The sequence below is a fragment of the Prosopis cineraria genome, unplaced genomic scaffold, assembly GCF_029017545.1.
Source record: "Prosopis cineraria cultivar Desert tree isolate PC_DT_omini unplaced genomic scaffold, ASM2901754v1 PC3, whole genome shotgun sequence".
In the NCBI taxonomy this organism is placed as follows: domain Eukaryota; kingdom Viridiplantae; phylum Streptophyta; class Magnoliopsida; order Fabales; family Fabaceae; genus Prosopis; species Prosopis cineraria.
This window is the reverse complement of record NW_026555334.1, coordinates 47087651-47102984: the sequence shown is the minus strand read 5'-3', so window position 1 is coordinate 47102984 and position 15334 is coordinate 47087651. Positions and strand designations below refer to the sequence as shown.

Sequence of the window (15334 nt, the reverse complement as noted above, 5' to 3'; positions counted from 1 at the left end):
AGGGGTTACATGAGGTGGGGTTACATTGTAATATTTCAGGTTTTTTTAAGATAGCGGATTATAAGAAGAAGAAGAAGAAGAAATTTTTTAAAAAACAACAGAAATTGTCAGAAAAAATATTAGGATTTACGCTCTTTATTTTTATATATAAAATATTTTTAATTAAATTATATAAATAAATAAAAGTTAGTTATCTAATTAAAAATATTACAATATCTTAATTTTATCTTTAATTATTATAAATAAAAAATAATTTTTTAAAAAATAAATTAATAAATATATTTATCTTTTTTTAATTTAATAAGAATATAATAATTTATTCATTAAAAAATACTAACAATTATTTATTTTGAGGAATTTTTTTTTTAAATGCAGCAATAGAGGGAGTATTATTTAAGTTCAGAGAGCCCATCAGCCCAATGCCATATTTGAGTGCGTCTGGGAGTCTGGAACGCTGTTTCTTCGCCGTCAAGCAATTTTAGTGCTGTAGCTGTAACAGTCTTCCGGCTTTATATTTCTCTGCAACTCTGTAAATGCTGTCCAAGTCTCCCAGCTTTGGCGCATTCCCCTCTTTGCGCTTTTTAACTTCAGATTTTAGGGTTTCAAGTTTGAACTCGCTTGTCCCTCTCGTTTGAAATAAACATTGTGAGGGACGACGTTGTTTCTACTCGTGCAATGGAGGAAATTGCATCCAATTTGCGAGTGGCTGGGATGAAACTAGATTACTTGGGAAGAGCGTACGAGCAGTTGCAATCCCAAGCTTCCTCTTTCCTTTTGTTCTCTCTCCAATGGAAGGATTTGCAGGAACATTTTGATTCCCTCAGTAAAATGATTGGAGATCGCTTGGAAACTCTCAATGTCCGTGAAAAAGAGGTTGGGTTAAAGGAGAATCAACTGAGTGTCATCAAGAAGCACTTGGATGAGTGCTCCAAACTGGTTGTCGAGAAAGAGGAACGGTTGCTTCTTGTCCAGAAGTCCTTAGATGAGTGTAACGAGGAAGTTGACTCACAAGGCAAGAAACTGGAAGAAATTAGAAGGTTGAGTCAACAAGCTTCCAATGATTTCGGATTGAAGGAGAAACATCTTGCTTCGCTCTATGCTTTGATTCAAGAACATGCTGAAGAGCTTGAAAAGAAGGAGAAGAACTGGAACGCGATGCAGAAGTCAATCGCTGAATCCTCTGCTCAACTTGAGGCGAAAGAGAAAGAACTTGCTTCGGTTCAAAAATCAATAGGTGAGTACACGATAAAAGCAAAAGCTAAAGAGAAGAAATTGCTCTTGATGGAGAAAGATATTGAAGAGCGATCCAAAGAGCTTGAAAAGAAGGGAAAAGACCTTAGTAATGTACAACGACAATTGAGATTATGTCGCCAAGATATTGAATTGAAAGAGAGAGAATATCATGCCATTGAAAGAAGTATTGAAGAACGTGGCAAGGAGTTGAATGCAGGGGGAGAAGAACTGAAATCTATCCAGAAATCGATAAGCAACTACGAGAAGCTGCTGGAAGAGTATAATAGGGATCTTAAAATGATCACGGATTTGGTCATTGAACGTGAACAAATGCTCAAGTCAATACAGAGGAACATTGGAGAATGTAACAGGGATCTTGGAAAAAAGGAAGAAGGACTCGTTTATTTGAAAGGCTTGATTAAAGAACGTGAGGAGAATTTCAGTTTAATAGATGCTGAATTTCAGGCACTATCAAAGAAACATAAAAATGATTATGAAAAGAGGGAGGGGGAACTCAAGTCTATCCAAAAGAAAATTACTCAATGTGATGAGGAGCTCAAGACAAAAGAGAAAGCACTTGATTCAATACAGAAGTCAATTTTTGGACTTGCTAAGGAACTAGAATCAAAAGGGAAAAACTATGATGACCTTGTAGCAAAAGAGGAAGAACTCAAGTCTTTGCAGAAAAGAATTGATCATCAGGTTGGAGAGCTTGAAAAAGACAAGAAAGATTTTGATTTGAGCAAACTTCAGACAAAAGAAAGGTTCATGGAACTTGAAATGAAACAGAAACAATTTGAAGAACGAGCAAAGAACCTTGAGTCAAAAGAGAAGCAATTTAATGGACAAGTGAAGAAGCTCAAGTTGAAAGAGAAACAGTTTGAAGAGCAAGTGAAGGAGCTTGAGTCCAGAGAAAAGCAAGTTGAGTTATTAAGAAAATCATTTGAAGATGAAAAGGTGTTGCTAGAGATGGGAAATATCTTCCTGCCACATGTGAAGACTGAGGAACTGGATTTTGTAGATACCAATGGTTTCGAGAATAGCAGGAATTTGCAAGCACTTTTTAACAAGCTTCTGAAAACTTATGAGTTGGTATGCCTTGAGGTATCAACTGCTCTCCAAGCATCAGCAGACCCTGCTAAATTGGTGCTAGATGCAATGCAAGGTTTTTATCCTTCAAATTCGAACCAAGAGGACATGGAATATGATGCAAATATTATAAGGAGGAGCTGTATTCTTTTGCTAGATGAATTGAAGAAATATTCTCCACTAATTGGTTCTCATGTGAAAGAAGAATCAATGAAGTTGGCAAGTGAGTGGAAGGAGAATTTGTCTGTAGGTAATAAGGATTGTTTGGAGGTCCTGGGTTTTCTGAAGCTTGTGGCTACATATGATCTAGGTTCATCCTTTAATGCGAGTGAACTTCATTTGCTTCTAGATATTATTTCCCAGCACTGTCAGAAATCTGAATTACAACAAGTCCTGGGTATTGTTAATACTTTTCCCGGTAAACATGTGCTTCCTTGTCTAGCTTACCAGACCAAGTTTTAATAATCTGTTTCTTCCCAAGTTCATGTGGTCACTCTGATGCTTCTCTTACATATGATCCTTATGTAATAATTTTCATAAGCAGTTTAATGCTGTATATCTTCATCAATTTTAATGGCCTTCATTAATTTCTTTATTTATCTCTTTTTTAATTTCCATTTGGTGTTGATACAAAAGGGGGGGGGGACAAATGAATTTGCTATTTTTTGTCAAGTAGAAGCCCTTAAATCCAAAAGTCCTTTTTAGCATCCTTTAGCAAAATAAGATTATATTATGGTACCGCAAGCAATATAGTTATATGATTTCATATTTTAAAAGTGCATTGCCAATGACTTGAGGCTTATGAGCTGCAACATTGATTGAATTTCCTGATTAGGTCATGGAAGGATTAATAGTTCAGCAAAGATCAAAGAGGAGAAATTAAAGGAATAATAATGTGCATTTTATCCGAAAAGGAAAATGAAATAATCCTTGGAGTCTCTGACTGACTCTGCAAAATTTCTTCTCTTTTTGATGACAAGCAAAATTTCTTCCCCGGAGCTAATGTATGATCTATAGTCTGCATCATGAAGATGAAACAAAAATGCTGTTGCTTTAGTGTGGTTCCCTTCAATCTTTATATTCCTCATGGATACGTTTATCATACATTCTATGCCCTTCTGTTTATAAAATAAAAGGAATCACCTTTAGAGGCTTTTACTGTAGAACCCATTTTCATTACCTTTTGCAGTTGACTAGTCTATTACCTTTTTTTGTCCATTGTTTTTATGCTTTAATTTTATCTGCCCTGTTCTGAAGGTATTCTTACATCTACTAACGCAACCTTTTTTCTCCGTTTATCCTCTCAGTGGTCTTGTGTGATTTGAGTGATTTAGTTATGGCACAATAATGATGATTTCTCTTAGTGTTAATAAATGCAAAATGGCCATGCGAGCTATTCAACTTCAGATATTTGGGATTCATGACATCTGCATGCTCTGATTTTATTATGCATGTCCCCTTGATTTTTATGCTTTGACAAATGTGAGGAGCTTAAATATCTTGCAGCTAATTTTGCAGTTAAATTTGTGCAGACAACCAGTTCAATGATTCCGAAGATGGAAGAAATTTGCATTTGATTGCAAATCAACAAGCAAATGCAAACGAGTTGATGGGCAGTGGCATTTTTGTTGATCTCCAAACATCAGATCCAGCAAAACTTGTTATAAATATGATAAGGCACCCTATTGTTTCGCGAAGTACAAAGGAAGAGAAAACTGCAATCATTGCTGGAGGTCACATTATTTTGCTGAAGTGGCTTATGAGAATCTCACCAGATATTAAACCACAAGTAAGAGAAGAAGCAATGAAGCTAGCCCTTGAGTTGAAGGCTGAGATGAGAACAAGTACTGAAAATTCTTTGGAGGTTCTGGGATTTCTACTGATTTTGTCCATTTATGGTTTAGCATCATCATTTGAGGAAGATGAAATTTTAGAGCTCTTCGAGATTGCTGCTCACCACAAACAAGCTGTAGAGCTTTATCAGACACTTGGTTTTGCAAACAAAGTTTCTGGTATGTTTTCTGAAAATTTTATGCGGTCACTATCTCTCTACATGTCTTTCTCACATATAGAACTTTGTTGAGAACTATCCATTACCTGGTATTAATAAATAATTTGAATTTAAGCCGTGTCAAGCCCCAAACAAAGGAATGAGATCTTCTGCAAACACAAGAAAAGAGACAAGAAAATTGCAAGGCTAACACAAAGAAGTCATACCCCCAGAAAGGAAGTGTGAACGGTTTGGAATTCAGGATCACAAAATTCTACAAATTGAAACACGCCAAGGTGGTCAAAGGCAAAAGGCACATTTACCCTTCATTTGGGAGAAAAACAGGAAGGAAAACTAGGAGGAAAAACTCCTAAAAATAGTAAAAAGAATTTACTTTTTTCTTTTTAGGAAATTTTTCCTCCTAGTTTTCTCTCTATTTTCTCCCTACTTTTCCCTTCATCGAAACCAAGCCTTAAGGAGCTAGACCTTTAAAATGCCTAAGGCGAGATGCACTAGAAATACTCTAACCCAAGAGAATCGAGGCACTAAAGCAAGAAAACATATGATATACAATTTGAAATAGATAAATGTAAAGGAAGATAGAACTTTTGGTCCTCAAACTTTCATCAAATTTACAATTTGGTCCTTTTGTTTTAATTTGTATCAAATCAGTCCTTAAATTTTCAAATGCTTATAGATTTAATCCCTAGGATTAATATTGAGTAGTAACACCATCATGTCATTACATCGATTACTCTATGCAACCAAGGTAACATTTGCATAGCTAGCACAAGCATAATGGGGTTATTATTAATTTTCTACTTTATTATGCATAGTATTAAACATAGGGATTAGATTTTTAAGTGTCTGAAACTTCAAGGATTGGTTTAATGCCATTTAAAACATAGGGGCTGAATTGCAAATTTGGTATAAGTTTGACAACCCGAAGTCCCATCTTTCCTTAAAAAAAAAAAAAAAAATTTACATATGAACGAACAATTGATAAATGTATTAGCCATTATAGTCACGAAATTATAACAAAAATTAAAGTGTGCTACTCAAGATAAAAAACATTTTAATCTACCAAATAATGTATCGGGATCAAAACCATCAGATTCATATCTCATGACTTTCTTCTCTTCTCCTTCACTTGATTTTATATCCTTCCACTCCTGAACGTCCTTCTTTCTTCCTCTACATTGTGCATTCCGTTTCAAACTAGCTTCTATTGACATGTGGTGGTCCCTAATGCCCTATAAAATTTTAATGGCATAAATAATATTTCAAATTGAGAGTTACTATTTTACCCTATTTATTAAATATAAAACGTTCGGCTGGTCTTCTTGAGTTGTGTTTTATAGTTTTTAGGTTTAGGCTTTTGGGTTAGTTGCATGACATGAGCAAGTTGCCTAAGACGCATGCCTTTCACAAGGGAAATGGCTCAAAAGGAGTTACACCTTTTGGCACCTCACTGAAGGGAATGCCTCTGTGAAAGGCGTTGAACTTGTCTGGCACCTTTCTGCCTTACATAAAACAACGATCATATGCAAAATATCTTAATTCTTTTAGCTTATATTTTTGGTTAATCTCCCCTATAAGTTAGATTATCCCAATTTGTACAAAAATCTAAAATCAGTCAACATTTTACATTACATGGAGATCTGAATCCTACGCAAATGCTTTCCTCACCCCATACTCCCAAGGCCTCGTGCGTTCTCTGTTTTAAAAAAAAAAAAAAAAAAAAGTGGACTACTATGAGTTTTATATAGAAAGAGATGTGTTTCTCACTTTCTTGTCATATCAAAACACAAACATGCACCTCCCCCCTGCTTCTGTTGTTTTTCTTTTTTAATTGATTTGCCAAAACTAAGTTGATTATATTGCTGTACTGACTTGACGCCAGTTTTATCCTGCTTGTCCCCTGCCATCTTCAGCGAGGAAAATGTTCATTGTTAATTTGCTTGTATGTTTGGACTTCAAGTTCCCTCTACGTTTCCCTTTCATGCATTTTCAAACTGTCATGAAATGTTTGTTTCTCCCTTCTCCCCTTCCCAACTAGGATTATGAAAATTATTAGTCCCTCTTGATTGTTTTGGTAACTTGAACTGATTTTCTGGCAGTGGTCTCGTCTTAATTTGCTTGCTTTAGTTTTTACGGAATGAATTCCTGTTAAATTAATGTCCCAGAGTACTTTTCTTCTCCAATTTGATAGATGAAATTTTGTCATGTCTAGCAGATTTTGTTCTTAATCTTATCAAGAAGCAGAAGCCTGCTGAAGCTGTTAGATTTATATGCGCTTATGAGTTGGCTGACAAGATCCCACCAGTTGATCTCTTGAGAGAATATGTGCAGAATGCAAAGATGGTTTCCAAGAAAAGTTCGTTTGAAACTAAGGTTATTTTGCCCTCTTTAAATTCGTTTTCATCAAACTATCATCAATTTCATATAAATGCTCATTCATGAGATTTTTAATATGAGCTCTCAGGATAAGGCTAGAGATGAAGAATTAGCTTGTCTGCGAACTGTCTTGAAGTGCGTTTCAGACAACGATCTTGAATGTCAGGATCTGGTTAAGGAGATTCACAACCGCATTGATGAGCTGAGACGGCTGAAGGCAAACGGGTTTGGCACTACACCAGGGCCTTCTTCCAAAGTCGAAGAGCAACGGCTAGAACAAAAGAAACATAGTAACGAGGGATTCACCAAGAAGCGTCAAGTACAACCTTGTAACAACAAAAAACGTCCTCGAACTGCTAAAAGACCCTCTTTAGTTCCGGTATCCACTCCTACATATCATTGACCTATGTTTTGGCTCCACCGCGAAGGAGTATTCTTACCTGATGGAATGCCTGCACCGGTTGGGCCTCTCACTAACAACTTTGGACTTGGTACTCCTATGGGTGCAGGACAGTATGGAAATCGCGGAAGACACTACTCTCACTCCTAGCTATACCCCTTCAAGGTGACCCAGATATGGACGTTGTAAAATGCCATGCTATATATGGTCACGACAAGGTTCGTACTTGGATCTCAGCCTTCTAGTCTTTTAAGGTGAGTCTTGAATTTGCGTTGCTGCCGTTATCACGTATTATTTTGGTCTTTTGATTGCACGGGAGAACATTGATGTTCTTCTGACTTTTACTATATGCCCGAACCAGAAATGGCCAGGGCAGGCAGGCCACTTGCGGCCATATCTATTATCTTCTTGTGTAAATGGTAGCTGATTTTCTTATCCTTCGGTGTAAAAGGTCATGGTTTTAGCTATGTTGCAAAATTAACTGGTAGTTGACATTGACAAGGTGTTTACTCATAGTGACTAGTAAAGATGCATTCCATTTCCTGATGATAAACTTACGAATGGAAGATAATGTGATGCTTAGTGTATACAAATCTTACGGTGTTATTGTCGCTGCTGCTGTAGTTAAGATACTAAATATATAAACCTTTTTTTCTATTGAGCATTATATATCCATACATTTTGTGCTTAGTATAAAGGAAAAATGACAATTACAGATCCCATGAGACCATTAATTACAATTAAGGATCCTGAATTATTAAATTCCCAATAATGTATCAAAGTTATTACTTAGAACTAAAAGCATGAGTTTAAAATCAAGAAAAGACACTACTGAAATTACTGTTATAGATTGAGATTATTATTAATTTTAATTGAAAAAAATCAAGATTCACACTTAGAAATGGGTTGTTTTTCAATATGAAACTAAAATTGATTTGCAAAACTTTCAAAAGGCATTTGTGGATGTATAATAATCACTTGAAAATTTATCAAATCATTTCTGAACACGAAACCAATCACTTGTAAATCTTTATATTTGTACATATATATGTAAATTACTTGAAAAATTAAAAAAAAAGACACTTGAAAATTATTATTATGGGTTGGAACTGTTGTTAATTTTAATTGAAAAATTTAAGATTCCAAATATTATGGGTTGAGACTATTAAAACTACTATCATGAGTTGGAATTATTGTTAATTACATTGTTGAGTGTGGATTCTAGTTTTTCCAACTTATATTAATAAGTCTTAATTTATAATTGTAATTTCAGTAATTTCTTTTGTTAATTCTAAACTCATGTTTTTAATTTCAAGGAAGGACCATATTATATTATTAGGACTTTAATAATTTAAGGTCTCTAATTATAATTAATAATCTTTTGGGGTTCTAAATTGTCATTTCCCCTAGTATAAAATACAAGCCGTTATTTTCACAATTTTAAAATAGTTTTTTTTTTAATTTTATATGTTCATATCTCAATATTTGTTTAGGAAATGTTTACATAGGCAGGAACTTCTCCATTTTTTTATCATTTTCCCTCTACTTAAGTAAATATGTTTTAACCATATATCTGATGAATGATTATAATTGAGGAAGTGAAAGAAAAAAAAAATGAAGAGGTTACACATCCATCTACATGACCATAATTTTATGTCTATTTTTAGCAGGGAAAAAAAAAAAACAAAGGCTATTCATATACGCGAAGAATAGATGGTGTAATTGAATTGTTTCAATCAAAGATTTGCTCGAGATTCGTCTTCTACGAACACGCAAAACAGGTGAGGAGACTGAATTGCTTCAACTAAATATTTATTTGAATTTCAGTTTACATTTAACAAAAATACATTTAGGGATTTAATTATTTGTTAAATTTAATAAAAGCACATTTCAGATATGATTCGAATGCGCTTTTGCTGAACATATTTGCTAAAGAATCCTGTCTATGTAAAACAAGGACAAAAAGCTAAAAACTTGAACTCTGACTATAGTCGGTGGCTTGGCTTCGAGGGTTAAAAGAAAATAGCAATGATGGAAAAGCCGTTTAAAAAGTAAAAAAAATATGGTCCAAGTTCTCGTTGTATGCGAACCTAAGGGAAAAAAATTGAAAAAGTGACTGCTCATGATTTTTTTTAATATAAAGTTCAATATTATTAGAAGATAAAACGATGACACGAAAAATTTCAAATTGGACTGGAAATATGAAAGTATGAGAGTTAGATTTATAGGAAATAATTATTGACGTAGTTAGGTTTCGAAACTAAAGTTTTTTTCTACAGAATTACATGCGTATATATTTTTGTTACCAGCAGCAACTTTAAGTATAATAAAATATATTAGATATATTTTCTGTAATGAGGTATTATAACATCATATTATTAGATTTCGTTACGTCTTAAGTCTTAGCGTTGTTGTGCCTGTTTGGATAGGCCAAATTATTGTGCCCACTTAAAGTTAAACCATGGCTTTGAAAGGAATAAAAACCCAAACACTTCATTTTCCCTGAACTCCGCACCGTCCTCTCCCTCTTCCGTCTGTTGCTCTATTGGAGGAGCGTCGAGATCAATGGAGCTGTACGGTTTTCAATTCATAAATTATTCGAATGACAAGAAAGATCGCTCACTGTAATGCTGGGTCTTTGGTGTTCGTGGAGATTATTCAAATGTTGAGGCAGTAGGATGTCAAAATACTTTGCTTTCCATCCCGAATCAGTCTTGTGGCTGATGGACTCTTTATCAATTCTTCAGAATATTGTATAACACTGTTCCTCCTTCCTTTCAAACCTGGAGAACAAAGATCAATTGGAATTTCAATCCCCACATTGCAATCTCTTTTAATTTTGGGCTTTGGCCCTTCTTGTTTATTAAAAAAAAAAATCATAAATATGACGAAGAAGTGAGGGACCCCCAACCCGAACTAACTTTGCCTTACCCATCTGCCCTTCATTTTTTGTTATTTGCCTTTATTATTAATTGACCCAATTTACGTCGTCGTTTCACCTAATTGGAGGGCGAAGCTTGATTCTCTCATCTCGTGCCAGTATTTTCATTAACTTTTTGAGTTTTGACGTTAATGACTTACTCGTATATGAGAGAGGGATTAACATGTATCGGATTTCAGGAGCTATGATATGATTTTTTTTTAATTTTCATATTGATTTATAATTATCACCGTATCATAATCGAACATCATATATAGTACATGGGCCAGTAAAGAACATCACAGTACTTTAAAAAAGAAGAAGCAGAAACTCCGAAAAACAATAAAAGGAGAAAGGGGGGGGGGGAGGAGGTTAGACTGTAGCGCACGAAGCAACGGGCCGATGCGGAAGCGGTGGCTCCGCAGTCCGCACTACTTAACATTCTACACAGTACACAGCTTCTGTTTGACTCTTGGTCAACCACTCAACTCAACCTTACCAAACCCATTTTCTCTTTTTCTTGCTCATTATTTTTAGTTCCAGTTAAAAAAGTATATACTCAATATCTTTTGCTGTAATAATCAAATGTGGAATTCGCACTGACACCCTTCCAATTGTCTCGTCTTTTTTTTTTTTTTTTTTGGCTCTCAAATTGATATAATTATCCAACGATGAGATATAATTGAAATAGTACACTTTTTGAATAACAGTATAAAATACGTAAATGCACGCCACCTAACCTTGGCATGCAATTGAGTCAACAGGTCCCGACGGAATGATGAGGGCATAGAGGTTAATGTCCCTTTGTAACGGTTAAGTGTTCATGCAGGCCACCGGCTATTCTCAGGGAGAGGCTGTTAGATGGAATACTTTTAGAGATATCAATGCCAACGCATTTTCTAAAGACATGAAGTCAGTCGTATATATAATGATTTTCAGTATTTAGGGATCCTCATCACCTTTCCTTTTTCAAACTCGCCTCGCCATCACCCCTACCAATCCAACGCTTCCACCATGAAAAGCCCTCCGGTACCAATCTCTCTCTCTCTCTCTCTCTGCGTGTGTTTGTGTGTGTGTTTCTCTCTGCATGCTTAGGGCTGTCATGTGGAAGCTTGAACGGTCATATCTTTTTTGTGCTGCGTTTCCCGGCTTATATATACAAAAAATAAATTATTGAGTATATGTTAGACATTCTAATCATATTTCTTTAATTATAAATAATTAAACATGTAATGGGAAAAATGTTTCATATTTTGCTTGCCTTATCATCATGGGAGATCGGTGAAATTTGAATGAAATATAATTGATAAGAAAGATTGAGAATGAAACAAGAAAAAAAATAAGGCGAAATATACGAAAAGAACCGGCGAGGTGTACTGTCACACGACAATCACCATTACGTTAGAGGCAGTATTTCCCTTTGAACAGAGGCAACGTTTATCAAGGAAAGCAAGCATGTTCTGAGTAGGTAAATTTTGTGCGGTTTTTTTTCTTCATCATTAAAAGCAAGATTATCTTGATTTTGCATTTTGTTTCCCAATATCTCTACCAACTTCCCTTAATGAAATTTTGTGCCAAAGGTGAAAAATGGAACATGCAGATTCAAAAGTAAAAAAGGGGAGGAAAAAAAAAATGTTTCTGACATGCGTGTTAATATAGCAGCTGGCTGCTACGGATTTTCAAATTGGGGGCGAAGTTAGGAGAAATTCAACGCTAATATGCGCTCCCATCTTGAGCGACTCAGTCGATGAAATGCTGATTCAGATGAGAAAGGCCAAAGAACTGGGTGCTGATCTTGTGGAGCTCCGCTTAGATTCCTTGAACAACTTCAATCCTCCACAACATCTCCACACCCTGATCAAACAGCGTCCTTTGCCCACTCTCGTCACTTACAGGTCTTGCTTCGATTAAATTCTAGACCGATATACTTACTATATTATACCAGCACTTCATGCTCTAGTAATCATTTTTCAGACCCACATGGGAAGGAGGGAAGTATCATGGTGATGAAAGCAAGCGACTAGATGCTCTACGTTTAGCCGCTGAATTGGGGTCTGAGTTTGTTGACGTTGAGCTTGAGGTAATTGAAATAAAGTCCAGTTTAGACTTGAAGCAACGTAACATTTGAACATGGAGTACTGATTAATGAATTGGTGCGTTTTAATTTGAAGGTGGCTCGTGAGTTTTTTAATTCCATCGGGGAAAAGAAGCCTGAGAACGTCAAGATTATTGTTTCTTCACATAACTACGAAAACACACCGTCCGTGGAGCAATTGGGCAATCTTGTCGCGAGAATACAGGCTTCTGGTTGCGATGTAGTGAAAATTGCAACAACCGCCCTGGACATCGTAGACAATGCCCGTATTTTCCAAGTGCTTGCCAATTCTCAAGTATGCAACGTCCTTCACATCTCTCAACGTTAATTTCTTCCAAATCATTGCCTGGATGGCACTTGAATATAAAAAATTAATGGGTTTGTGTGTGTAGGTGCCAATGATAGGGCTTGCGATGGGGGAGAAGGGTCTCATGTCAAGGATTCTGTCGGCAAAGTTCGGAGGATTTCTCACATTCGGTTCGGTTAAGAGTGGAGCGGAATCAGCCCCTGGACAGCCCACTGTCAGAGACTTGTTGGAGTTGTACAATTTCAGGCACATTGGGGCTGACACTAAAGTACATGGTGTTATTGGAAATCCCATTGGTCATAGTAAAAGTCCCCATCTTTATAACCCATCTTTCAAGTCCGTGGGATTTAACGGCATTTACCTGCCTTTGTTGGTTGATAGCGTCTCCAATTTTCTCCAGACTTACTCTTCCCCTGATTTTGTTGGATACAGGTATATATATCATCTTGTAACCTTCAATTTGCGGTTATAAACATAATGTCCGCCATTTCTTGTTCATTTTTCTTACACATGTACAACAGTTATACGATCCCCCACAAGGTGGACGGACTCAGATGCTGTGATGAGGTCGATCCAATTGCGACGGTAAATTTGATCCCAGAACCTCTTTTCCTAATTATTATTATCCTTCCTGTAACATCTCCCTCGCCAACTCTCTCGCGCAGGCAATAGGGGCTATTAGTTGCATGATCAAGAAGCCAGACGGGAAACTAATGGGTTATAACGTGGACTATCTCGGAGCCATTACAGCCATTGAAGAAGGACTACGGGGTTTACACACACAGCTCTCTTCCACGAGTTTGACACACACAATATATGTGAGCGTGATTCTATTTACGAGGGCTTGTTATTGATGTTTGCAGAACTAAACGGTTGGTCGGGAAGTGGCTCGCCTTTAGCTGGAAAACTGTTCGTGGTTATGGGAGCTGGCGGGGCAGGAAAGGCACTTGCCTACGGCGCAAAAGAAAAGGGAGCCAGAGTAGTTGTTGCCAATCGTACCTATGGTGAGAGAGCCAAGAGAATTCACAGTTGTTGTGGTTGATAGCTACCATCTAGATGCGTTAAAATTTGAACCGTCTTGAGCTCCAACTCTTTCCATGTAATTAATGAAGCAGAACGTGATTTCTGTTATTTGTCTTGTCAGCCAAAGCCAGAGAACTTGCTCGTAATGTGGGAGGAGAGGCCGTTCCTCTTTCGGATCTGAAGGATTTCGCCCCTGAAGAAAGGATGATTCTCGCAAATGCCACATCTGTGGGAATGAAGCCCAACATCGATCTCACGCCAATACCAAAGGTTTGGGTCTGACCACCTTGTTGGGAGAGTATTTAAACTGGCTGATATATTTTATACATGTGGAATGAAGAGTTGCGCTGGAATTGACAGGAAGCCCTGAAACACTACTCGCTGGTGTTTGATGCCATTTACACGCCCAAATTGACCAGGCTCCTTCGAGAATCACAAGAAGCTGGAGCTGCCGTCGTCTACGGCACAGAAATGTTCATCAACCAAGCCTTCGTCCAGTTTGAGAACTTCACCGGTTTACCAGGTACCCTGTATATATCTTTCAGTTTAATTTGTACCCTCTCTTTCGCCGCGCGTCCTCTGCAACTCATCCCTATTTTCTTGTTTGGTGGTATTTCTGTCTCAGCGCCAAAGCAATTCATCAGGGAGTTGCTCGCAAGAAATACATGAGGAGAAGAATCTTTGGCACCACAATATAAAGCATGGCAACAAGTTGCCGGCCTTTTCTTGTACTGTAGCAATAGTTTTTCCCTTCGGTGGGTAAGTAGACAATTGATGAAAAATTGTTCATCTTGGTGGTAAAGTAATGTATTCTTTCCCCTTTGGTGAGTGAGTAGGCAAGTGTAGTTGAACACGAAGCATGTGGCCAACGTTTTCACATTCACTTGTTACTTATGCTCAAAATCGGCGTTTTGTACGTACATGATAGATTTTGTTGGGCCTGGGAGCATAACATTTTCCCCCGCACCGAGCCCATACTTTAAAACTGGTAGCTATCTATAATAGCTTGGCCCAATAACTCACCATCTAGCTAGCATCACCATACAGTTTTAAAATTAAAAAAAAAAAAAATAAACTGATTTGTTTCACCATTACGGATCTAAAACAACGACTTGGATTCTTCCATTGCATTCATTGCCCTCTCTTGAAAATTTTAGAGAGAATATTAGTAAAGAGTTTTGGAAGCAATTTAATTTTATAAAAAGACTTCTAAGAAGTAAACATTAACAACTAATAAGTGAAGTTATTATTTTAATAAATATCTATTTTGTTTACATTTTTATTAGATATTAAATTCATTCAAAAGTTTTTCATTGATATTCTCTCAAAACTTTATCAGTTCTGACTCTTAGCTTCCTCCTTTACACTGAAGACCCTTGCACTACAAGTAATCTCAATTGCATTTTCTTATCTTTCTCTTTAAAATTCAATTTCTCTTATGGCCTTCACTTTTCTTTTTGCCAGCTGGAATTCCCTCATAAATGTTCTTGTCTTCCCCATAATTTTGTTTATATTTTTCTTTTATTTACCATCCATCTCATGTCTGGTTTTTTGCCATTCTTTTGCTTTCTTCTTTATTTTTGAAATTAGTATTCTATATTTCTATTCACGTCCTATTTCCACTTACCTCCTCTTGAAATGTTCTTGGAGTTGGAGATGAGATTAATTGAAAATTGAGAAGATGAACAAAAAGAAAAGGGGTGAAATTCATATTAATGCTCCAACTTGTGGCATGATGTGCTCATGCATATTAAATTGTCGGTGTTTGGCGTCCTTTCCCTAAAGGCACTTACGGCATGATGTGCCTGTTTAACTTTCGATGTTGTCACCTTGATGACTTCATTGTACTAGTGGCCTGTTTGGTAATGCATTATAGGACC

General features: G+C 36.5%; 2 protein-coding genes across 6 annotated transcripts; both read left to right on the top strand.

Moving 5' to 3' along the window:
- Positions 1–544: 544 nt before the first annotated feature.
- On the top strand, positions 545–8970 carry LOC129306968 (uncharacterized). Of its 4 annotated transcripts, none has more exons than XR_008592279.1 (6): positions 545–2740; positions 3855–4334; positions 6546–6706; positions 6798–7088; positions 7219–7363; positions 8780–8970. XR_008592279.1 is itself a non-coding variant. In XM_054947801.1 (5 exons), exons 1-5 carry the CDS (start codon positions 676–678, stop codon positions 7276–7278), a joined length of 3054 nt encoding a protein of 1017 aa, XP_054803776.1. In that variant the 5' UTR covers positions 545–675; the 3' UTR covers positions 7279–7364. The 4 variants fall into 4 exon arrangements, 2 of the variants coding, with proteins under 2 accessions (XP_054803776.1, XP_054803775.1); XR_008592278.1 differs by having other exon boundaries at positions 8777–8970; XM_054947801.1 differs by lacking the exon at positions 8780–8970 and having other exon boundaries at positions 6549–6706; positions 7219–7364.
- A 1946-nt stretch (positions 8971–10916) lies between these two features.
- Positions 10917–15170, top strand: LOC129305051 (bifunctional 3-dehydroquinate dehydratase/shikimate dehydrogenase, chloroplastic-like). 2 transcript variants are annotated; one of them, XM_054944955.1, is made up of 11 exons: positions 10917–11058; positions 11689–11924; positions 12004–12109; positions 12201–12419; positions 12517–12863; positions 12953–13016; positions 13097–13202; positions 13295–13435; positions 13576–13724; positions 13815–13977; positions 14080–15170. In XM_054944955.1, the coding sequence occupies exons 1-11, from the start codon at positions 11044–11046 to the stop codon at positions 14121–14123; spliced, it is 1590 nt and encodes a 529-aa protein (XP_054800930.1). In that variant the 5' UTR covers positions 10917–11043; the 3' UTR covers positions 14124–15170. The 2 variants fall into 2 exon arrangements, with proteins under 2 accessions (XP_054800930.1, XP_054800931.1); XM_054944956.1 differs by having other exon boundaries at positions 10958–11058; positions 11692–11924.
- The last annotated feature ends 164 nt before the right edge of the window (positions 15171–15334 follow it).